The sequence below is a fragment of the Microtus oregoni genome, unplaced genomic scaffold (assembly GCF_018167655.1).
Source record: "Microtus oregoni isolate MIOR12 unplaced genomic scaffold, Mior012 000015F_ref0000493, whole genome shotgun sequence".
NCBI lineage: Eukaryota > Metazoa > Chordata > Mammalia > Rodentia > Cricetidae > Microtus > Microtus oregoni.
In genome coordinates, this window is record NW_024543074.1 from 43,126,229 (window position 1) to 43,149,667 (window position 23,439).

General features: G+C 47.8%; 1 protein-coding gene and 1 pseudogene across 1 annotated transcript; one reads left to right on the top strand and one right to left on the bottom strand.

The window, feature by feature from the left end:
* Positions 1-4,150: 4,150 nt before the first annotated feature.
* Gm2a (GM2 ganglioside activator) lies at positions 4,151-15,221 on the bottom strand. The gene is made up of 4 exons (XM_041663886.1): positions 15,004-15,221; positions 9,471-9,632; positions 5,967-6,149; positions 4,151-5,647 (listed from the first exon to the last, which is right to left on the bottom strand). The coding sequence occupies exons 1-4, from the start codon at positions 15,082-15,084 to the stop codon at positions 5,492-5,494; spliced, it is 582 nt and encodes a 193-aa protein (XP_041519820.1). The 5' UTR covers positions 15,085-15,221; the 3' UTR covers positions 4,151-5,491.
* Positions 15,083-23,159, top strand: LOC121456361 (annotated as a pseudogene).
* The last annotated feature ends 280 nt before the right edge of the window (positions 23,160-23,439 follow it).

Sequence of the window (23,439 nt, forward strand, 5' to 3'; positions counted from 1 at the left end):
GGGGGATCTCTGTTAGTCTGAAGACAGCCTGATCTACATAGAGAGTTTCCAAACCAGCCAGGGCTACATAGTAAGACCCTGTGTTTAAAAAACAAACAAAAAATTCATGGAGTCTCTGTGTGTGTGTGTGTGTGTGTGTGTGTGTGTGTGTGTGTGTCCTACAGTGTGAGTTCAAAGTCAGCCTAGGTAACTTAGCAAGAGCCTATCTCAAAATTAAAATGTTTTAAGGTTCTAGTTGGGAGGGAGCAGCCAGATAGTTCAGTGGGTAAAGGAGCTGCTGCCAAACCTGACAACTCAAGACAGTCTTCTGTGCTCACGTGATGGAAGGAGAGAATCAATGTCTACAAGTTGTCCTGTGGTTCACACAAGCACTATGACACAGGAATGCACACTCAGGAGTGTTTGCACATGCACACAAACACTACATTTTTTATTTATTTTTTTTAATATTTGGCAGGGTTGGGAAGAAGTTTCAGTGGATAAAGCATTTGCCACACAAACCTAATGACCCGAGTTTGAATCCCTAGCACTGCATAAAACAGTATGGTTGCATGAGTCAGAAATACCAGTTCTCCTACGGAGAGATGGGAGGGAGAAACGGGAGAATCCCAGAAGCCCAAAAGCAAGGAGCCTGGCACATACCGAGCTGAAACAGAGACCCTGTCTACAGGTGGAAAACAAGGACATCAAACCTGAGGTTGTCCTCTGAACTCCACAAATACACACTCACCCACCCACACATCATACACAACACAGAAAAAAAACTTTTAAATTAGCTACCAAGCAAAAACATAGTGGCACATGGCTATTCTTCCAGCACTCAGGAAGCTGAGGCAGGAGGATCGTGAGTTGGAGTCCAGTCTGGGCAACATAATAAGTCATAATTTCAAAAACAAAAACAAATTAGCTACCAACTGAACATACACAGCCAAAGGCAACAATGGGTTTCTAAGCTGTATGAATGAACAAAGCTAGCAGGTAACCCTCTTAGAGTAATAATAGTTCTGTTGGTATTCTCCAGGGTGTATCTGACTCAAACCTCACAAAGGTCCCATAAGTTGGTACCCAATCCCATGTAAAACCTCTCTGCGGCATGAATGCCACTCCATTTGGAAGTAACTGATATCTCTAGAAGTTAGATCTTGATGGTCTTGGGAACTAAGAACCTCTCCCATCTTCCCAGCCTCTTCTGACACCAATAGCACCTTCTCCTTGCAGCCACACCAGCCTGTCCCATCCCCAAAGCACCATGCTCCCTCTCCTTTGGGGCCTTTTTTCCTTTCTCTCCACAGACTTAACCCCTTCTCATCCTCAGGTCTTGTGACAGCTGCTGCCTTCCCCAGAGCCTGTGTGTTGCGACACAGCTATGTATCAGCTCCTTCCCAGGGTGAAGTAACATATGAGCAGGCTCAGATCTGTGGGTCTTCTTCCTCTTTAGAGGGATCTGTGTGCATCGTGCGTGGGTGCAGATAATAAAACCGGAAAGGGGACCGTGAGACAGAGAAATCGTTGTTGTGGGGGAGGGTATGGAGGAGGGCAATAAAGCACCCTGGGTGATGTAGACACAGCACTGACTAGAAGGGGAAGGACCCACAGGAGGGGGACACAGTGGTCATGGTGGGGAGAATCAGCAATTTTTATTTGAAAATGCAATAATGAAATGGAATAGTGTTTGCTAATTAAAAATAATTTTTAATTATTTGGGTATTGGGATGGCTCAGCGGGTAAAGGTACTTACCACTCAAACTGACAACACCAATTTAATCCCCAATCCACAGTAGGAGAGAGACTGACTCCCAAGTTATCCTCTGACCTCCACATTTATACCATGGCACAAATGCCCTAATACTGATGCTTTCCCGCACATACACACTAAATACGTGTAAACGAATTAATAGAAACTTCCACAAAGCAGTCTCACAACCTTTTTATTTTAAAAAAAAACCTCTAAAGCAAGACAGAATAGTTTGCATGTGCTTCTCCTGCCTGTCACTAATGCTACCCACCCTCCACAACCACAGCCAGAACGGTTTCATTAACACGGCTAAAAGGCCATTCTGAGCCAGCAAGATGGGGATCTCACAGCTCATCTCTATACTTTATTCTTTCCTGGTATATGACTGTCTCTCGATCTTTCCTTATTATTCCTGGTCTTGACCTTGGAGACCTGTTCCAGGCTATCTGATCAGGGTTATATTGAAATGACATACTTCGAAAGAGAATCTCAGGGAAATGACCTATGTCCTTCAATAATTGTTCATTTTATAGGGTTTTGTTTTGTTTTTGACACAGAGTCTCAACTGCATCCCAGGCTAGCCGCGAATTTAAAATCCTCTAAGGGCTGGATTGCAAGTGTGAGCCATCACACCCTGCCAGGTTAAGATGTTTAAAGCATGCAGACACTTGCTCTGTGCCGGCTCATCCCAGGCTTAGCATCCTCATGGGAGTCTTGCCTGTGGCATTCACTCCTGAGGCTGCTGCTCTTTTTCTACTTGTTTTTCCTGGAGATTCACTGTGTACAGGGCTCTATCCTGTGTTCTTATTTAAAAGGTTCAAATGAGTTACTGTCATTTTCTATTGCTCAAATTGACCAAGACTTAGTCATCCAGTTGGCTCCAAGTTGACTCCTGCATTCTCTTAATGTGGAGTCCATGCCTTTGATCCCAGCACTCAGGGGCCAGAGTTCAAGGCCAATCAGGGCTATACAGGGAGACCCTGCCTCAAAAAACAAAAATAAAAATTTCATACACACACATACACACACATCTCAATATTCTCAGCTTCACAGAAGCTTTGAGACTATCGAGGACTATGTTGAGACCCTGTCTCAAAACAAAGAGAAAAATGAAACCCCACACTGAAAAATAAAAACCCACCTTCCAGATTGGGCTGGTGACACACGCCTTTAATCCCGGGACTCAGGAGGGTGCATGGCAGAGCAGAGTAGTACAACAGGATGATGTAAGCAGGGTTGGGAAATGGGGGTACCATGAGGGAATGATAAATGCAGGATTGGGAAGAAGGGTATCATGGTGGGATGTATGCAGGCGTGCTCATTTCATGTGGGCAGGAAGCAAATGGAGAAACAAGAGCTGGTAGGTCAACATCCTCTTCAAGTGCCTGCTCCCAAAGACCTCGTTTCCTTCTTTCTGGGCCTCAAAACACACCATCCTGCTTTGTCCCATGATCTAAGATGTCATCCTTCAATCTTACTCCACCCCTCAAGAGACATCAAGGCACATTTTAATAAGTATGACAAACATAAAAAGATCTCCTGAGCTAGTAAGGTTCTGTTCTGAATGTGGGCACCGATTTAGTGGTACATGCGTATAATCCCAGTGTGCAGGAGGCTGGTACAGAAGGACTGAGTTCCAGGCTAATCTCTACCACCCAGTGAGAAACCAAAGCACAAAAGCAGAATGCAAACTAGAAATCAAAAGAGAGCTAGACATGGTGGAGTAGGCCTGTAATCCTGAAGGCAGAAGGAAATCAAGTCTAGAGACATAGGTGTTTGCTATATAAGGGGTTTGAGGCACTCTAGGCTAGAGCAAGACCCCATCTCAAAATTAAAGAGTAGGGAGGGGCTCAATCAAGTACTTACAAGTGTGAGGCCCCGAGTTCAGATCCCCTGAGCCATGTAAAACCCTGGGTGGGCATGATGGGCTACCTGTGCCATCCCAGCAATGGTGAGATGTGAGGTGGAGGCAGGCAGATACCTAGGACTCGCTAACCGGACAGCCTGGCTTGCACAGCGAGTTCCAGGGTAATGAGACCCTGTTTCAAACAAAAAGCAGAAACCACCCAAGGGTGTCTTCTAGCCTACACACACACACACACACACACACACACACACACACACGAAAAGAAAAAAGAAAAGAAAATGAAGAAATGAAAAGAAGACAAGACAGAACGGTGGGAAACTGTAGGTAAAGAAAGTAAAATCGTACCCTGAGAGCTCAGGCTCACCCTCAGAGCAAAGCAGAAATCCCAGCTACTACTAAGATAAACACAAGCACCCATGTTTGGTGATGCCCGGAGTCCCCTGTACCACCCACCAAGTCCTTCCACAGCAACAGCCCATCACAAACAAACTTCCAAAACACTCAGTCATGCCCAGTGAAGAATGCAACCAAGAAAAGGAGGGCACTCGGCAAGTTAAAAAGATTTATTGCCAGCCTAGGCTTCCAGTCCAGAACTCGGGCTGTCTGAGGCCCAGGAAGTTGTCATGGTACAACCTGATGTAGGATCCACTTTCTTCATGGGATCCCTGTTCCACATGGTGGTTTCTGGGGCCCCCCTCCAGTGTGAACCCCTGTACCCTGATGGTGATGAACTCTGAGGTTGGCACAGTGCCCAGCTCTCAGAGACCACCTGGACCTCCTCTAGTGCAGGCTGAGCCCTCTTTGAGGTCAGGCACCATGGACTTGACCCTGAAGAGGGAAGAGATGATGCCAGGTAACTTGAGACTGAGAAGATGAACAGGTGTGAGAAAGCAGTCACCTGTGAGCCCGAGAGCCCCCAGACAAGTCCTTGTGGCCCTCTGGCCTGTACAGTATATAAAAAACATTTGTTACCAACAGTTAAAAATTCTAAGATTTCATATAAAAATCTGGGTTTGGAGCCTAAGGGAGAAAAAATATTGTGACTATCTGGCAATATTCTTACATGGCACTTACTGCTCACATTGGACTCCTCCCCCACAGGACTAGATATGCCTGCCATTCCAGACCCTGGCCACCTGGCACCAGAGCACATGTGCTATTGGGTTTGGGGTTTGATTCCTTGTCTAGTAGAAGGAATGTCAGCCCACTCCTTGTGTGTGTGTCATGCCAAAGAAGGAAAAGTGAAAGCTATGCCCGGAAGCGATTGCCTTGGCTCCCTAGGCCTTCTGCTTAGCCCTGCAGGCACCTGGGCTTTTACGGAGCTTAATGGAACATGCCCATCATGACTCCCACGGGGTTTCTGACGCATACCGCCCTGCCTCTCCTGGATCCATCCAGCCCCTGTGGTGGCTAGGCAAACTGGGAAGAGAATATAATTAATCGCGGCAGTTAATGGGGGGCAGACTAAGATGGATTACCTAAGCCTCTTCGTAGGAGAAGTTTAGGGTGCAATGAGAAAGGTTAATACTGTTATTCTTGTTTTAAGTTGGTGACTCAAAAGAACGGGTCGGGGTGGGGATAACTTCAGGAGGCCAAGGTTGGGTCAGTTTGAACTTAAGATTCCTCAAACATGTTGGTTCCCATTCCTTGACTGTTTTGGATAGGAAAGAAACTCTTAGAAAGTCGTAGGGATGAGGAACAGCGCAGCTCACAGCCCAGCAGATGGCGGCCAGCCTGGTCCATCCTCCCTCGGGTCAGGTTGCACAATGATTTGCAGAGAGAGAACAGTAGGAGAATGCAGCTAGGGGCGTGCAGGTCTGGGCCCTGGAACACAGAAGAGGAGGCAGGCCTTCCTGGTGCCCCTTCATTCTGTGGTGGCTGCTGCCAGGCTATCTGCCCTTGAGAGAGACAGCCATCTTGAGGCAGCCCAGGCGCTTCCCACCGCTGCTCAGGATACTCTGGATGCGGTAGTTGCCGGTGCTCAGCCAGCTCGGCAGCTCCAGGTCAGGCACTGTGAAGTTGCTCGTGGGCAGTGAGTAAGTGCCCTAAGGGGAAGAAGTGAGCCCAGGTCAGGGTAGCCTACCCACCTACAGCTATGATCTGCCCCTCTCTCCATTCTGCTAAGAGCCAGGAGTGTTGCCATAGCGCTCTTCCAGGCTGGGTAAGTATAAAGGGCACCAGTGGTCACATCTACGCACAAAGCTGTCCCATTCCACCAATGGATAAACCAAGGCCCCTGGCCTCCAACATAACAGTTCTCATATACCCACAGAAGCAATATGCAGCATGAGAAGGCCACACCCTCTCTCTCTTTCTCTCTCTACTGCAGAGGAGTAGTTAGTACCTTGATACCCCAGTACTCACTTCCTTGAAGGGACAGTGGCAAGGCAGCCCATAGCTGTGCAGGGGCTCCGGACAGGACTCTCCAGGGGGGATGTATAGGTCCAAGAGTTGACAGAAGTCCTCATAGGTACAGCTGCCTATCTGCTCCACACAAGGGATCTTGACCCAGAAGCCAGCTACTTCCTTCTCCAACACAAGCTCCACCTGTCACAGGATTTGACCAAGGTGACAGTGTGAGCTCCAGAGCACACATTCCTGTTCCTGCTTCTTGAAGTTTCATCTCACAACCAGCTACAATAGGCTCATAGACCAATCTCAGAGTAATCTAGACATTTCCATTGGTTTTTTGGAGACAGGGTCTAGACCAGGATGGCCTTGAATTTACAGTTCCCCTCTGTCTCTTCCTCCAGGGTAGGATTTGGCTGGGGGGATGTTCACACTGAGTCCCAGTATTCACCCTTCCTGAGAGTGTGGTGGGCATGGATCATCAAATGTCCCTTCTCTCTGACCCACAAACCAACTTCCAGTTGTCACTATCCAATGCCACTGTCCACTGGCTGGCTGAATGCGGCACATGTCCTGGGTGGGCCCGCCATCCAGTCTCAGTTATAGGGTCTTTCTCTCTGTTGGCTGCTTCTGGTTCACATTTTCTCTGTTGCAGCACAGATGGCAGGGTAATACATGGAAACACAGCTAGGCACAGCAGTGCACAGCTCCTGGTACCCTGGAGGAACTGCAAGTTCAAGGCCAGCCTGGACTACACATCTAGCCCCTGTCTCAAACAAACAAACCAATGGAAATGTATGGGGAGTTACTCTGAGGCTGTCTATGAGCCTCATTGTGGCCGGTTACAGGTGCTGAATGACCTCCCCAGACTCACCTGGATGAGAAAGCTAGAATGATCTTCCCACTGCCAAGCTACCCTGATCCCACTCCTGTTCTAATGACTGCCTACCTGACTGCGGAGAGCAGCCAGGACTCCCAGGCAAACAGCCCAGTTGCACTAGGCACATGCAGAAGATTATCTCTATAAGTTGTCATATATGCCAGTTGTCTCTCAGAGCCAGGATGGTGTGTGTGTGTGTATGTGTGTGTGTACACGTGTGTGTGTATGTGTGTGTACACGTGTGTATGTGTGTGTACACGTGTGTGCACGTGTGTGTACACGTGTGTGTGTACACTTGTGTGTACACGTGTGTGTGTGTGTACACGTGTGTGTGTGTGTGTGTGTGTGTGTGTGTGTGTGTGTGTGTGTGTTCTCAGGCACCCTCCACTTTGGTTTTTAATTCAGGGTCTCTCACTGATTCACCCAGACTGATTTGCCAGGGATCCCCCCATCTCTACCTCCTCAGGTCCAAGTGCACACTACATCACGCCTGGTTTTTTACACAGGTACTGGGGATTGAATACAAGTCCTAATGCTTGCACAGGAAGCATGTTATCAGCTAGGCCATCTCCCAAACCCGGAAGCCACAGTCTTCAAATCCCCTTCAAGATGCTAGCAACTTCCAGTCTCAGCTTCACTTTATTTTGGGGTTTCACTTTGTGTTGTTTGGATTTTGGTGTTTTTGAGGCAGGATTTTATGTGGCCAAAGCTGGTCTGAAACTTGCTGTATAACAGAAAATGACCACGACTTCCCAATCCTCCCACCTCCACCTCCCAGATGCTGGGATTAATTACAGTTGTGGGCCATCACCCTGGCCGAGGTTCCACTTCTGAGAAATAAATCTTGGTTTGGTCCTTATTCCTCCAGACTCCACTAGACCCAGGCTCCTGCCTGCATCTTCAAATGCCCTCGTGTCAAGAGTACTGGCTGAGAGAGGGTGATGTCAGCATGGCCTGACTCCTGCTTGCCTCACTGACCCGCTCTATTAACTAACATGAATCCACCCTGATTGCACAGCACCCTTTTCCCCAGCCTGCCTTCTCCTCCAGGCAAGCCTATTCCTCCTCAGATCAGGAAGAGCCAGAGGGCCTGGTTAGAAGGTTAATTCTGCCCCTGAGGGAGTCGGTCAACTTCCTTCAGTCTCTACTTCCTCAGCTCCCAGAGTGGGGTGTTTTATACAGTATCTACCTCTTGCTTGAGACCCCCTTCATGGGGTCTGCCCTGCACAGAGGTTCTCCCCAATTTTTGTTTTGTTTTCTGAGATAGGGTCTCACTATATAGCTCTAGCTGTCCTGGAACTCACTATAAACATACAGGTTGGCCTCAACTCACAGTGATCCACTTGCCTCTGTGCCAAGTGCTGGGGATTAAAGGTGTGTGCCACTCACTAGTCTCAGTTTTAGACCAGGGAGACAGGCACTGCCAGCAGGAGCCCGGCCTCTGTCTTGGGTTGGCAGGCACTTCCTGAGGCCCTTAGCTACCCTCTCCTAACATGGGTCATTATTCCTCCACTTGGACAGGGTTGTTTCTGGATTTCATATCATAAGGAAACCAATCCACTAGGGTCACGAATCTAAGAGTCAGCAGGGCCGTGGTGGTGCACATCTTTAGTCCCAGCACTTGGGAGGCAGAGGCAGGTGGATCTCTGAGTTTGAGGCCAGTTTGGTCTACAGAATGAGGTTCAGGACTGCCATGGTTACAGAGAAATCTCATCTCAAAAAAATTAATTAATTAAAAATAAGTGAGGCTAGGGAAAGATAAAGTGCCTGGCAGGCAAGCATGAGGCCCTGAGTTATTATTATTATTGCATACACAATAATAATAAATAAATAAAATTAATGTGAAGCTACATGATCATGAAAGCATAAATAGAACATTATAAGGACAAATCCTAGCCTTGTACAGTGTCTCCAAATTGATCACGTTGTCACATTAGTACAAGTGTGTAACGATTCTGACAGGGTCCATAACAGCCAACAATAACTAGCAATTGAGGAGTTAGACTACAAGATCTATAAACCAGGCAGTGGTGGCACACGCCTTTAATCCCAGCACTCGGGAGGCAGAGGCAGGTGGATCTCTGTGAGTCTGGTCTACAAGAGCTAGTTCCACGGCAGTTAGGACTATTACACGGAGAAACTCTGTCTTGAAAAAAAACAAAAACAAAACAAACAAAAAAAGACATCTATAAGAAGTTAGGCATGGTGGCACATGCCTGTAATGCCAGTCCACAGGGGGTGATGGCAGAAGATTTAGAAGTTCAAGGCCATCTTCAGTTACAAAAAGAAAGAAAAAGAGCCGGGCAGTGGTGGCGCACGCCTTTAATCCCAGCACTCGGGAGGCAGAGGCAGGCGGATCTCTGTGAGTTCGAGACCAGCCTGGTCTACAAGAGCTAGTGCCAGGACAGGCTCCAAAGCCACAGAGAAACCCTGTCTCAAAAAAAAAAAAAAAAGAAAAAGAAAAAGATAGATAGAAAGAAAGACATCTATAAGAAGCTAGGCATGGTGGCAGGTTCATAGAGATGAACCTGGCAAGTCTGTGAATTCTGAAATCCTTCACAACCCCTTGGGTGTGCACCTCCTTCAGTGCCTGCCGGCTGCCCACTCCCTGCACCTCTTCCCCATAGCCCAGGGCTCACCTTCTGAGGAGAAACGAGGGGGACGGTAGTCTTGCCCTCAGCACTGACAATCACATCTCCAGGAACGACGATGGGGTCAGGTTGGAGTGTCAGGCTTTTGAGCACTGCAGGGTCCTTTCCTTCATCACAGTTATCCCAGGAGAAGCTGCTGAGTCGGGGAGGCTAGGGAAACCAGACACAAAGGCGGAAGTGAAGGAAAAGAAGCTTTTAGGCCTGCACGCACCCTTCTGAGCCCCATGGTAACAGTTACACTCCTCTGACCCATTCTTCAGGCAGGACTCCAAGGACAGCCTCCCAAAGTGTGAGATGAAGGTCCATTAAAACAGACCTTGAACTTCAAAATGAAAGGGGCTGGGATGTAGCTCTGTTGGTAGACTGCTTGTGTGGCCTATTGGAAACCTTAGGCTCCATCCCCAGCACTGCACAAACCCAGTGTGGTGGCAGAGGCAGCGCTTGGGAGGTGGAGGCAAAGCATTCGGAATTAAGATAATCTTCAACTAGATAGCCCATCACAGGCCAGTCTGAATGCATAAGACCCTGTCTGGGGCAAAGGAGGGGAAACTTAGCTGAGTGTGGTGGTGTAAGCCCGAATGTAAGCACTCGGGTTGAGGCAAGATGATGGAATGTTTGTGGTCCCTCTAGATCAGCCTAGGCTACAAGGAAAGAAGGAAGGAGGAAGGATGGATTGAAGGAAGGAGGAAGGAAAGGTGGGAGGGAGAGGGGAAGGAGAAAGATCCTACCTCTGGCTAAAGAAGTACTGGCAGTTGAGGGGAATTCCTTATTTGTGTGTGGAGGGGAGTTACTCATAGTAGCCCTCGCCCTAAGTCATGCACACATGAGCAGCACTAATTGGATCCAGTGGGTTATTATATTAAAAGGAAGGAGATGAAGCTGGTAGCAGATGTACTGGGCAGTTGGAGGGGAAGGTGTGGGATTGTACTGGAGATGATCTAAATAAATACATTGTACATAAGCTACCAATGAATAAATTAAATATTCTTTTAAAAATGGAATTAACCGCACCTAGCTTTGGGGGTTCTTCCTCTGATTCCCCACTCTCCTGCCACCCATTTCTTTCCAGCCAGTTTTAGGTCAGCACAGGACAAGCTCCTGGAAGAGTCACCCTTGTATTGAGCCTGGTCATGTCCCACCCCATGTCCAATCCAAGGCTAGCAACAATGGGGAACACACTAACCTGGGGGTGGAGAACAACAGTAACCCAAGTCTCAACCTTTGGGGAACAAACAGGGCCCACAGGACGAGACCTACAGGGGTCCCTCAACGATGAGCAATCCCAGGAAGTGACTTTCCCATCTTGCAAGCACATTCTTACTCCTCTATCATGAACCACACCAGATCCCTAACCTGAGTCACCCACGACTCCTCTACAGAAGCCCTCTCCTGACCTTCCTCCATGTGCCCCAGGTCCACCTCATGTGACCATCCTCACCCCAGGACCTCAGGATCTAGAATTCATCCCACGCCTCCCTTCCCCTCTCCGTCTCTCCTTTCATGCACACTCACAGGCCTCAGGCCACCCACAAGGATCCTCAGCACTGCCATCATCCACGCACGGGCTTTGGAAATCCTGCACCCCAGCCTGGTCTCCATCTTAACACACCCATAAGCCATCAGAACCCAAGGAACACCTGATCCAAGCTAAGCCACAGCTTCTCTCTGCCCGATTTTGGAATTAAGACACAAGAAACTGAGACCCTATGACATGAGGCTTGGCACTATCTTGGGTCCAAAGTTGTAATTTGGGTTCCAAACATGTACACCTGTGACTCAACACCAAACTCAAGTTGAAGACGCGAGGTTAAGACCTCTTCTGTCCTATGGAAAAGGGACACAGAGTCAGACACCGTATGATCTACTACAGCACTGAAGGAGACAGGCATGGTGACATAACTCCCGCACTTGGGGGTCTGAGGCAGGGGATTTCAAGTTTGAAGCCAGTTTGGGCTACACAGTGAGACCCTGTCCTTAAAACAGAACAAAAAGCAATATAAAATCAGGCATGGGGCCTATAATCCCAGCAGCACTCGTGAGGGGGAAACAAGCTCAGTAGTTTAAAGTCATCCTCAAGTACACAGTGAGTTCGGTGACAGCCTGGAGTGCTATTCAGAAAAACTAGGCTCCAGTCAGACAGACCTGGGTTGAAATCACAGCCTGGCACACATACTGCCTTGGAATCCTGACTTCCACACCTTCTAAGTGGAGGCCCTTATAGCTTCCTCTCAGGGCTGTTGCAAAAAGGTGAGAACACATATATAAGAACTCATGTCATGGTGTCAGGCACCGAGCATGAGCTGGCTCACTGAATGACAGCCATGTGCCCTCCTGGCCTCTGTTTCCTGCCAACAACTCCTTAAGATCCCTGGGAGCCTGTTAAACTCCATGCTCAAGCTTCCTGGCATGGGCTTCTGTTCCCTGGAATGAAAGGCCACACTGTGACTAAGAAAGGCAGGGCCAGGGTAGGTACCAGCAGATATTTTACTCAAACTTCATTCCGTAAGTATTTATGGAGCAACTATTTCAGGTCCTGAACTAAGGGCTATGTAAACAATAGAAGCAGTCAGTCCTGCCCAGCCTTGTGTGGCTGATTGTCTAATGTAAATAAACATTACCCAGGTTGGCGGTGTAACTCAGAGGTAGAGAGCTTGCCTAGCATGCCTGAGGCTCTGGGTTAAAACCCGAGTACCAAAGGTTAGAAAAAGGAAGAGAGAAAGGCAGGGATGATGGGAGGATCCGGAAGGTGTGGGGAGTAACTCAGGTATTACTGAGGGTGGTTAAGAGGGGACACTTAAGATGCTCTTTCAGGATGAGAAGTCAGCCATTGCTACAGACGAAGCACAAGCCAAGATCCCGGGGAAGAAATTCAGCTAGTTGAGGCACTGCAGAAAGACCAACAGACTAGCCATGTTGGATGAGGGACCTGGCTGATACTGGAGGGGTAGTAGGCTCATTTACGATAGGCCCTCACGGCTCACATTCAAGAGAACCAACTAGCCGTGGTGCAATAGAACACCTTCAGAAGAAAGTATTACGCTTGGAAGAGAAGGGTGGAGGGGATGGTCATAAGACCAAGTGAAAAAAAAAAAATGGCTGAGTAGTAACCTGGGCTAAAATAGCGGGAGGAGGGTCTGCTTCCCCCAAATCAGCAGCCTGATTCGCACTGAAGATTGATTTTGGGCATAGGGAAGTTCCCAGAGTGCCCTTTTAGAATTCTCCACCCTCTCCTGAGCACCTCTTCACCCGGCCCTAGGAGTTTCTCACAAGGTGTTTGCCTACTGGCAGGGAGGGCCTGGGCAGCAGCAGCAGCTATAACGCATTCCAGCACCTGAGTCCAGGCTCACGGGGAAAGGGAGGATGGAGATCAACGGTGCCTACCTGGGAGATGTCATCCCCAGCCTAGACCAAGACACAGGAAGAACAAGCCAGAACGTGACAACAGAAAGATGTGGCTACATAAGCAGAAAATAGGGCCTGCTATGGGCATAGGTTAAAGTCACATACCTGCTGCTGCCGCTCTCCCTAGCAGGTGCCCCTGGCACGGTAACTAAGCCCTGGAGGGTCACCTTCCGCATTGTGCAAATGGGCACAACTATATCTTCTGCCAGGACGATGGCCAGAATTAAAAAGTCTGTACACAAAAAGCAACAGGACTCAGCTCCTACAGAGGGCCAAGCTCATTTAAATTTCCTGTGTTCGGCGTAAGAAGAGTGGGACGATGTGACAGGGCTGACAATATGGTACCCCGAGCAGGTGCTGGAACAGAAAGACGACATTCATGGGAAACTAATGAGACCCAAATAAAGGCTGGTTCAGTTCACACTGGCTCCGTGGTTTTAACGAGCATACACTGATAATCTGGGACACTAACAAGGGCAATTAGGTAAATACATGAAATTCGATCCTATCCTTATAAATTATTCCAAAATTAAGATCATTAGAAAAGTTCCCTGTAACCCCAGCAATTGGGAGATAGAGGCAGGAAGGTCAGAGATCAAGGACATCCTTAGTGACAGACAGAGTTTTACGCTGGCTGGGGCTACAGAAACCCTGTCTCAAAAAAAATTTTTTTTTCTGAGACAGGGTTTCTCTGTGTAACAGTCCTAGCTGTCCTGGAACTCACTTTGTAGACCAGGCTGACCTCAAACTGGAAAGATCTGCCTGCCTCTGCCTTCCATGTGCACCACCACCGCCTGGCTGAAAAGAAATGTTTAAAGGGGAAAAGTATAAAGCTCAACCCAATAGCACACAGTAGGTATACAATAAGTGATACCCACTATATAACACAGAGTCTAGTAATTGCCTCCTCTCTGCCTGGCACAGCTACTGTCTCCACATCCCAGGGTCACAAGATCAGTCAACAATACAAGAGGAAGCCAGGGCTCCGGGAGGCTCACTCCTCACTCACTGGTCACTGCACAGCCTCCACCAGCCCATGACTGCAAAGTCAGGTTCTGAGCACATAAGCCTACAGAGAAGACATAGATGGCAGAAGGTAAGGTTCAAAAGGAACATTCATCGACACATCTTGAGTAAGTCCCTAATGGACAGAAGGAAGTTGGTGCCTACAAAGCCTCCAAATTGGCTTTCTGAGCTCCAGAAGTTAAACGGTACCCTCAGGCAAAGCACATAGGAGAGATATCCTCGGGGCCCAGTCTCTAACTGGGCTCTACCTCACAAGGCAGCTGCCGAGGACTCTAAGAGACAAGCTGCCTAGCCTCTGGGCAAATGAAGTCAAAAGGCCCTTCCTCCGACTTCCTGCCTCCAGACTAAACAAGACTAAAGCCGCGCTGGCCTCAACCATGCTACTCTTTTGGCATTCCACAAAATTATCTCCTTCATGAAAGCCCCCACCCTGTACTGGCATCACACCCATTTTACAGACAGCAGACCAAGGCTCAGGTAATCCACAATCAACAACAGAAGAGGAATCAGAAGTCACCGCCCCCACCACCACTTTCAGTCTCTCTCTTTACCGCTCCAGGCTTAGACAAATCTCCCTGAAGGGGCAGGAGGAAGAGGATCTGGAGGACTAGGATTTACCCCTTTTGGCCACAGCAAACGGCAATGGAACTGGGCTTTTTACTCAGAATGACCAAACTTCCCTTTCCCAGGGGTATGCAGCACAGGAGTAGAAGAGAGACTTGGGAAGTGAAAGATTTGGGGGTGGAGGGAGCCTCAGTAGCTCACAACCAGGAACAGCGGGATCCCACGGCTGATTCTCAGTCCCTTGGTGGCCAAATTTGGATCTCGGGGTCTGATTCAGCCGTCCCACCCGCAGGAAGACCTCCGAGTCAAGCAGAAAACAGGGAAAAAGACCAGTGGATAATGCAGCGAGTCACAGACTGAGAACCTGGGCCTGAGGCCGGTGCGATTGCACTGCTGCTTTGCACCCAAAAAGGATGGTACAGAAGCGATCGGAGGAAACGAGTCCCTCCGAACAATCGGAAGCAAACAGCCCTTGGCTGCAGCAGGGGGTCTGTTTCAGGAACGCAACTCCAGGGTTTGGGACACTCACGCGCTTCGGGCCGAGGCGCGCAGGGGCGGCGGGGCCCGCGAGCAGCAAGCCCAGCACGAGCAGCAGCGGTACACGATGCATGACGACGAAGGCCCTCACGGTCGAGCTAGAAACTGCCGCTCACAGGTGCCTTTAAAGCCCGCAGGTCTCACTGCAAAGCCGGGCCCGCGCTCAGCGCTCCGCCCCGCGCTGCCCAGATTGCAGGCCCCAGGAGGGACTTCTCCAGCCACGCCCCCAGAACCGCCCGCTTCAGCCCCACCCTCAACGGCCTACCACAGGGGCAGAGCCAGCGGAGCAAGGGGCGGAGCTGAGTGCCCAGGACAAAACAGGCTCTACGAGAGGCGGGGCCGATTGAGGGCGGAGCTGAGGGAAGGGGCGAGGCTAAAAGGTCGGGGAAGGGTCGAGCACAAGGGGCGGGACTGAGTGAGGGGTGTGGCTAAGAGGAGGGCGGGGTTGGGAGGGGGCGGGGCTGAATTAGAGAAGCAGTTATCAACCCGTGGATGGGGCGGGGCTGAGTGCCGGGGCGTGGGGAAGATGGGCGGGGCCTTATGGGGGCGGGGCGAAGCGCTGGGGTGGGTCCGTAGCCTTGAGAAGGCTTCTATCTCCTTGAGGTTCTGATTTTTTTCCCTCCCAGATTTTTATCTGTACAAATACAAAGGCCCCTGCCAGTTTCCCGCTTCCACCGTACCCGTGACTCCTGGCGTCTGACTTTTAACAACTTTTGCTAAGCCCCTGAGGCTTTTTGAGGGTCAGAGATTGGCCTCATTAGTCCGGAGGAAACATCTGCGCTTGGGGTTGAACTGAGAGTACAGTGGGGTTTACCGAGATCCGCGATCTTTTGCTAAAACATTACCAAAGTTTAATATCCAAAGCACAAACAAAATACCAGAAATGTCAATGTTGAGAGGACAGAGATAGTGCACATTGCCACCGCAGCAGCCTGAGGCGTTCGAGATCTCCACTAGGACCAAACCCCATGGACTTCGTCGCTGAAAGGAATTTCAGGACTAGCTGCATGGTGAAGCAGAGTTGGTGGTTTTATTAAAAATATTTGAATGTAGATTTAAGCATGTGGTTTATGAGACAAAAATGGTGCTCGGAAGAAAGTTAAGACACACTGGAGGGTTGATTGGCCTTCTCAAAGACTCGCGTTTCAAGAGTCTTCTCACAAAGGTTTGTAGAACTTTAAGACAATTCTAAAGCCATTTCTGACAACTCTCAGTACTTCCCCTCCTTCCCTGGGAACCAAGGACAGTACAGTTATGCACCCACGTAATGAGATGTTGGGAACTTTCCATCTCCCTGAATAGGGGCATGATAACCCTTAAGTGTTGACTCAGTTACTAATGTGTTGGGTTTTGTTGTTGTTGTTGTTGTTTTTTTTTTTTTTTTTGGTTTTTTTGAGACAGGGTTTCTCTGTGGTTTTGGAGCCTGTCCTCTGTCCTGGAACTAGCTCTTGTAGACCAGGCTGGTCTCGAACTCACAGAGATCCGCCTGCCTCTGCCTCCCGAGTGCTGGGATTAAAGGCGTGCACCACCACTGCCCGGCTAGTTACTAATGTTTTGACTTAGTCCCTGGGAAGAGGCAAAGTGACCCTCAGAAGTTTCCCTTTACCTCATCTGATCTGGTAACCACTCTCCAGCCAATTATTGGTAATAGCCCTTTTGAATAAGCCAATCATAATAGTTAAAGAACAACCCCCAGACACCCCTTCCTTCTGGGGTTTTTCCCTTTAAAAATAGCCTGTACCAGACATTCAGGGTCTTCTAGCCTCCCAACTGCTGGAAGACCCTGTCATGACAGAATTAATAAAATCCTCATGCTTTTACATCAGCTGTGATATGAGAGATGGTCTCTTGGGGCGACTCCTCCTCCTCGGTGATTGGACGCTAGGGTTCAACAGATTTAGGAAGCTTTTTGGAATTCTATTTCTGGGAACCCGATCCTCGTTTCTTTATTTGATAACTAAGGTTGTAGGTGGGATCCAGAAGTGTCTTGGGCAGGGTTCCAAGCTGGTCGGCTAAAATCAGAAGCCCCTGAACTTGCACAAGGGGCTGAGTGCATGTGCTTCTCGGTAAATGGATTTTCTAGTAAAATTGCTAGAAAATTGTAGACTTATATCTAGGAGTGGGGGTTGGCGCCTTAGGCCATAGGTAATTCTGCTGGCGTTCTTGCTTTTCTGCTCCAACCAGATTCCAGGTGAAGGGGCTCCTTTTTCCTTATCTTCCCCTATTTTTCCCTATCTTTCTTTTTTATTACTTTTTTTTTTTTTGAGCCTGTCCTGGAACTAGCTCTTGTAGACCAGGCTGGTCTCAAACTCAGAGATCCGCCTGCCTCTGCCTCCTGAGTGCTGGGATTAAAGGCTTAAAGGCGTGTGCCACCACCGCCCGGCTTTTTATTACTTTTTATTGATATTTATTGAGCTTTACATTTTTCTCTGCTCCCCTCCCTGTCTCTCCCCTTTCCCCTTCAATCCTCCCCCAAGGTCCCCATGCTCCCAATTTGCTCAGGAGATCTTGTCTTTTTCTACTTTCTACTCCCCATGCAGATTATATCTATGTAAGTCTCTCTTAGTGTCCACATTGTTGTCTAAATTCTCTGGGATTGTGGTTTGTAGGCTGGCTTTCTTTGCTTTATGTTTAAAAACCACCTATGAGTGAGTACATGTGATAATTGTCTTCTTGTGTCTGGGTTGCCTCACTCAATAATGTTTTCTAGCTCCATTTTCCTGCAAAATTCAAGATGTCATTTTTTTCTGCTGTGTAGTACTCCATTGTGGAAATGTACCATGTTTTTCTCATTCATTCTTGGGTTGAGGGGCATTTAGGTTGTTTCCAGGTTCTGGCTATGACAAAAAAATGCTGCTATGAACATAGGTGAGCACATGTCCTTGCAGCATGATTGAGCATCCTTTGGATATATACCCCAAAGTGGTATTACTGGGTCTTGAGGAAGGTTGTTTTCTAATTTTCTGAGAAATTGCCACACTGACATCCAAAGGGGTTGTACCAGCTTGCATTCCTACCAGCAATGCAGATGTGTTCCCTTTTCCCCACAATCTCTCCAGCATAAGTTGTCATCAGTGTTTTTGATCTTGGCCATTCTTACAGGAATAAAATGGAATCTCAGAGTTGTTTTGATTTGCATTTCTCTGATGAATAAGGATGTTGAACATTTCCTTAAGTGTCTTTCAGCCATTTTAGATTCCTCTGTTGAGAGTTCTCTGTTTAGATCTGTACTCCTTTTATTTTTATTGGATTATGTGATCTTTTGGTGTCCAATTTCTTGAGTTCTTTGTATATTTTGGAAATCAGACCTCTGTCTGATGTGGGGTTAGTGAAGATCTTTTCCCATTCTGTAAGCTGTTGTTTTGTCTTGTTGACCGTGTCCTTTGCTTTACAGAAGCTTTTCAGTTTCAGGAGGTCCCATTCATTAATTGTTTCTCTCAGTGTCTGTGCTGCTGGGGTTATATTTAGGAAGTGGTTCCCTGTGCCAATGTGTTCAAGTGTACTTCCCACTTTCTCTTCTATAAGGTTCAGTGTGGCTGGCTTTATGTTGAGGTCTTTGATCCATTTGGTCTTGAGTTTTGTGCATGGTGATAGATATGGGTCTATTTTCATTTTTCTGCATGTTGATATCCAGTTATGCCAGCACCACTTGTTAAATATGCTTTCTTTTCTCCATTTGATATTTTTTTGCTTCTTTATCAAATATCAGATGTTCGAAAATGTGTGGATTGATATCCGGGTCTTCTACTCAGTTCCATTGGCTCTCCCGTCTGCTCTTATGCCAATACCAGTCTGTTTTCAGTACTGTAGCTCTGTAGTAGAGTTTGAAGTCAGAGATTGTGATGCCTCCAGAAGTTTTTTTTCTGTTTGTTTGTTTGTTTTTGTTTTTTGTTTTTTTGTACAGGATTGTTTTGGCTATCCTGGGTTTTTTGCTTTTCCATCTGAAGTTGAGTGTTGTTCTTTCGAGGTCTTTGAAGAATTTTGCTGGGATCTTGATGGCATTGCATTGAATCTGTAGATTGTTTTTTGGTAAGATTGCCGAGAAAGTTTTAATTACTATGCCTTAGAGATCCCTAAACAAAGAGTGACCTGCAATGCTGCAGGCCATTGTTTATGGGAGACAGAAAGTCATGTGTTGTTTTTCTCTTCCCTAAACAAGTTTATTTGACCCTTCGACACCAGAAGTGCTTGATCACATGTTGGCAGGAGGTTCGCAGAAAATATGTCAGGATATGCATTTGCCCCAGACTGGATGTAGGCTGGAGGTGTAGCAGGATGTATGCCTTCCCCTGAAGGACCTGATGGGAAATGAAGTGAATTATGGGTTTTCCTCCTTAAGCCCTTGCAAAGCTTGATTCGAGCCATTTCCAGGGAACCTGGGTATGGACCTGGCCAGAGCCCATCCACCTGGCCAGTATTTAAGTAAAACTTGCCTCAAATTTGGCTTTAAACTGTGGTAGTGGCCTCCATCCATGTGATTAATGGCATTCCCATAACCCCAGCACTCTTGAGCCTCCTGCCTCCAGTTCCCCAAAACCTTACTTCATTTTGGGTTTTTTGTCTTGGTCTGGTCTTTTGCTTTTTTGAAACAGAATCTCACTATGTAACTCTAGCTGGCCTCAAACTTGCTAGGAGGACCTGGCAGGCCTCGAACTCACAAAAATCCACCTACCTCTGTCTTCTCAAGTGTTGGGATTAAGAACCTGCACCACCTTGCTGCCCAGCTTCTCTTATTTTCACTCACCATTCATACCTAATCTTTTAAGGTCAGATAACAGACCTTATCTCTAAGTCATGTGTTGGTGTACTTTTATAATCCCAGCACTCCAGAGGCTGAGGTAGATTGCCAGGAATGTGAAGCCAGCCTGGGCTACACAGTGAGTTACAGGAATGAAATAATGGGTACTTTTCCAAGACACAATTGTTTTGTCTGTGATGATGGGGGTCTCGACTTTAAGCAAAGTCAAAGAAATAAAGTGTTACTGTTATCTGTTTTCTTTTTTATTTATGTATACAAGTGTTTGCCTATGTGTCTATATGTACACAAGGTGCCCGTTCAGGAGATGACACTGGATCCCTTGAAACTGGCATTACAGATGCCTGCAAGCCACCATACGGATGCTGAAAACCAAACTCAGGTCCTCTGGTCCTCCGCAAGAACAGTCAGTGCCTTAACCATTAAGACATCTCTCCCGCCTCGTCTTTTGTTGTTGTTTTAGGATTTTATTTTCTTTTTGAACAATGTTGATTATTACTTACCTTCTTACAACTGTGAAAATCTAAAGGATGTTTCCCCAACTCTCCTCCCACCTCTCTTTTATTTATTGGCAGGGGGTCAGGGCTCTTGCGTGCACACATATGGAGGTCTGAGAAGAACTTGTGAGAGACCAGGTGGGGCTTGGGAAGCAAACTCTTGTCAGATTAGCAGCAAGCGCTTCTAACCATTGAACCATCTTGTTGCCCCGCCCCCCGCCCCTCCTCCTCCTCCTCCTCCTTCTCCTCCTCCTCCTCCTCCTTTTTCTTCTTCTTCTGTATTTTTAAGACAGGGTCTTACCCTGTAATTCTGGCTGTCCTGGAACTCACCACTTAGACCAGGCTGGCCTTGAACTCACAGAGATCCACCTGTCTCCCAAGTACTGGGATTAAAGGCATGCGCCACCACCATGAAAGGCATGGTCTCACTATATAATTCAAGCTAGCCTAGAATTCAAAACATAGCCCAAGCTGACCTAGAACAGGGAGCAATCTTCCTGTCTCAGCCTCCCAAGCACTGGATTCCAGACCCAAGTTACCACACTCAGCCACCTAATCATTTTTTGTTAATTTGTTTCCAAAGTTCCCGTTACATTTATCCACTCATTTATTTATTTGTGTGTATACACCTGTGTATGTGAGTGTGTGTTTAACACTAGAAGAGAGGTGAAATGTATCTCAGTGACAGAGGGCTTACGGGGTGTGAGTAAGCCCTGGGTTTTAGGGAGTGACTACTAGGATTTATCTCAGTAGGATATCTGTTAATTACCTGGTTTTAGAGAAAAAGAAACAGAGACTCTGAAACAGGGTAGGCTTCCCCAGGGTCTCTCAGCAGCAGGGCCCGAAATTCTGGCCTCACAGCTCAGCCACACGGGGGGGGGGGGGGGGGGGGGGGGGGGGGAGAAACCACAAAGCAAAAAAGGAGAACAAGACCTTCTTCATCTCAAAGAATAGCCTGTACCCTGAGAGCGACTGGAGGCCTGACAGTGCCTCTGGGGAGTGTTGGGACAGATTGGGCAGGCCAGACAGGGTAGGGAAGGTATCTTGGAAACAGTGCCCCTCAGTCTCAGCAGCCAGGTAGGAGGTTACTGTGTCATGGGACGTGGCTTTGATTCCGAGTCTTAGCCCACTAGCGCCTTCTCTGACACTGTCGTACTCACTTTGGGTTATACCCTAGCATCACCTGGGGAGCCCCAGTACCCTGGGGTGGCAACCACCTCTTGACACCTTTTCTAATTCCCTAGAAGGTTCCAGTAGCTTCCTATCCTTACAACCCACTGTTCTATAGAACTAAAGTGTATGCAGAGGACCCACGGACTCATTAAAATACGCAGTGAGCCAGCCTGGTGGTGGCTCACCTTTAATCCCGAAACTCCGGAGGCAGAAGCAGGTGGATCTCTGTGAGTTCAAAGGACGGTTTGTTTGGTCTGCAGAGTGAGTTCCAGGATAGACAGGGCTACACAAAGAAATCCTGTCTCGGAAAATATAGAAGAAAACCAAAACCAAAAAGCAGGATCATGGCCTTCTCCTCTCCCCACCACGTCTTATGCCCACGCCCTCACATCAGTGCAGAGTCATCTGGAAAAAATGTCACTTTGTTCTAAACTCCCAGTCTAGGCCGGGTGGTGGTGGTGGTGGTAGCGCATGCTTTTAATCCCAGCACTCGGGAGGCAGAGACAGGCAGATCTCTGTGAGTTTGAGGCAGACCTGGTCTACAAGAGCTAGTTCCAGAATTGTAAAACAGAGAAACCCTGTTTTGAAAAAAAAAAAAAAAAAAAACAAAAACAAAAAGCTCCCAGACTATTGGACTGGATACTGTGAACTTTGTTCACACCAACTTGAGGAAAAACAACAGGCAGCCCTATGTGGTCGTCAGAGCAGTGCTGAATCCCAGGAGGCTGGTGGAACTGTGACTCAAGTTCCCAGAGTTGCAGGTGGTGGGACCCACAGTCGTAGCCGTGGTGCCTTTGGAAGTATGTGTCAGGGAGGGGAGGCTGTATGTTTGTTGGCACCACAGAAAAGAAATGGAACCAAAAATGATTTTGACAGCCTTACCAGGTTTGACAGTTCTAAACGTCCTTGGTGGTGGAAGATAAGATTGAAGGTTGAAGATAAGATAACACGTTCAGCAGCAACTTAAAGCGTGGAATGAAGTCAAAAAAAAAAAAAAAGTCTATACCTCAGAGAACAAGAGCTGGCAAGGGTAAAATGAGAAACCAATGCCGCAGCCAGCGCAGAGGGCTCTGCAGCATCTCAGGAAGATAATGGTACCCTCAAGGCCAGAAACATCCCTGGTATTACTCTGCTAACTGTAAGAAACTAAACATTTGAAACTTGCTCCTAGTGGGCATGTGGGATGATACTACATCTGAACTGAAAGCGCTTCCTGAATGTTAGGTGAGTCCCACGGCACTGGCGCTTGGCATAAATCTGCTTCCCTCAAACGTAACTATAAGCCAGTAGGTGGTGGCGCACGCCTTTAATCCCAGGCAGAGGCAGAGGCAGGCGGATCCCTGTGAGTTCGAGGCCAACCTGGTCTACAGAGGGAGTTCCAGGACAGGCTCAAAAGCTACAGAGAAACCCTGTCTCAAAAAAAAAAAATTAAACAAACATTCCCCCGTACAAGATGATGAGCACAGACCTTGGCCCATCCAAGCACCACACAAGAAGATTCATCATAGGGGGAGGAAGTAGAATCCACTGAAGAATCTGAGAATCCTGTTGAAGCTGAACCCTTATGCAAAGACTACATGCAGGAATGCCATTCTTCGCCAGACCAGGACGCGCAAACACTACATGAAGAAACTGGAAGCAGCAGCAACAGCTGCAGCAGCAACAGCTGCAGCAGCAGTGCTGGCAGCTGAATCGGGCAGAGAAGGGGCCTGCAGAAACTAAGAAAGAAAAGTTAAGACACTGAAAAAGACTGCAGAGAAAAGGCTACCACTGTCAAGAAACCAGCAACTGAGAAGAAACCAGCAGAGAAGAAGCCTATAACAGAAGGAAAAAATGCTGTATATAAACTATTAAAAATCTGTTTCAGCCTGTTTGATTCAAAACCTGATCTAAGATGCAATGAGGAAAAAAATGCAGCAAGCCATTTAGCAATCTGGATGGAGCCCAATAATTTGCATTTAAAAAAAAATCACATAGCTTCCCTAGGCCCAGCCCTGTGGCT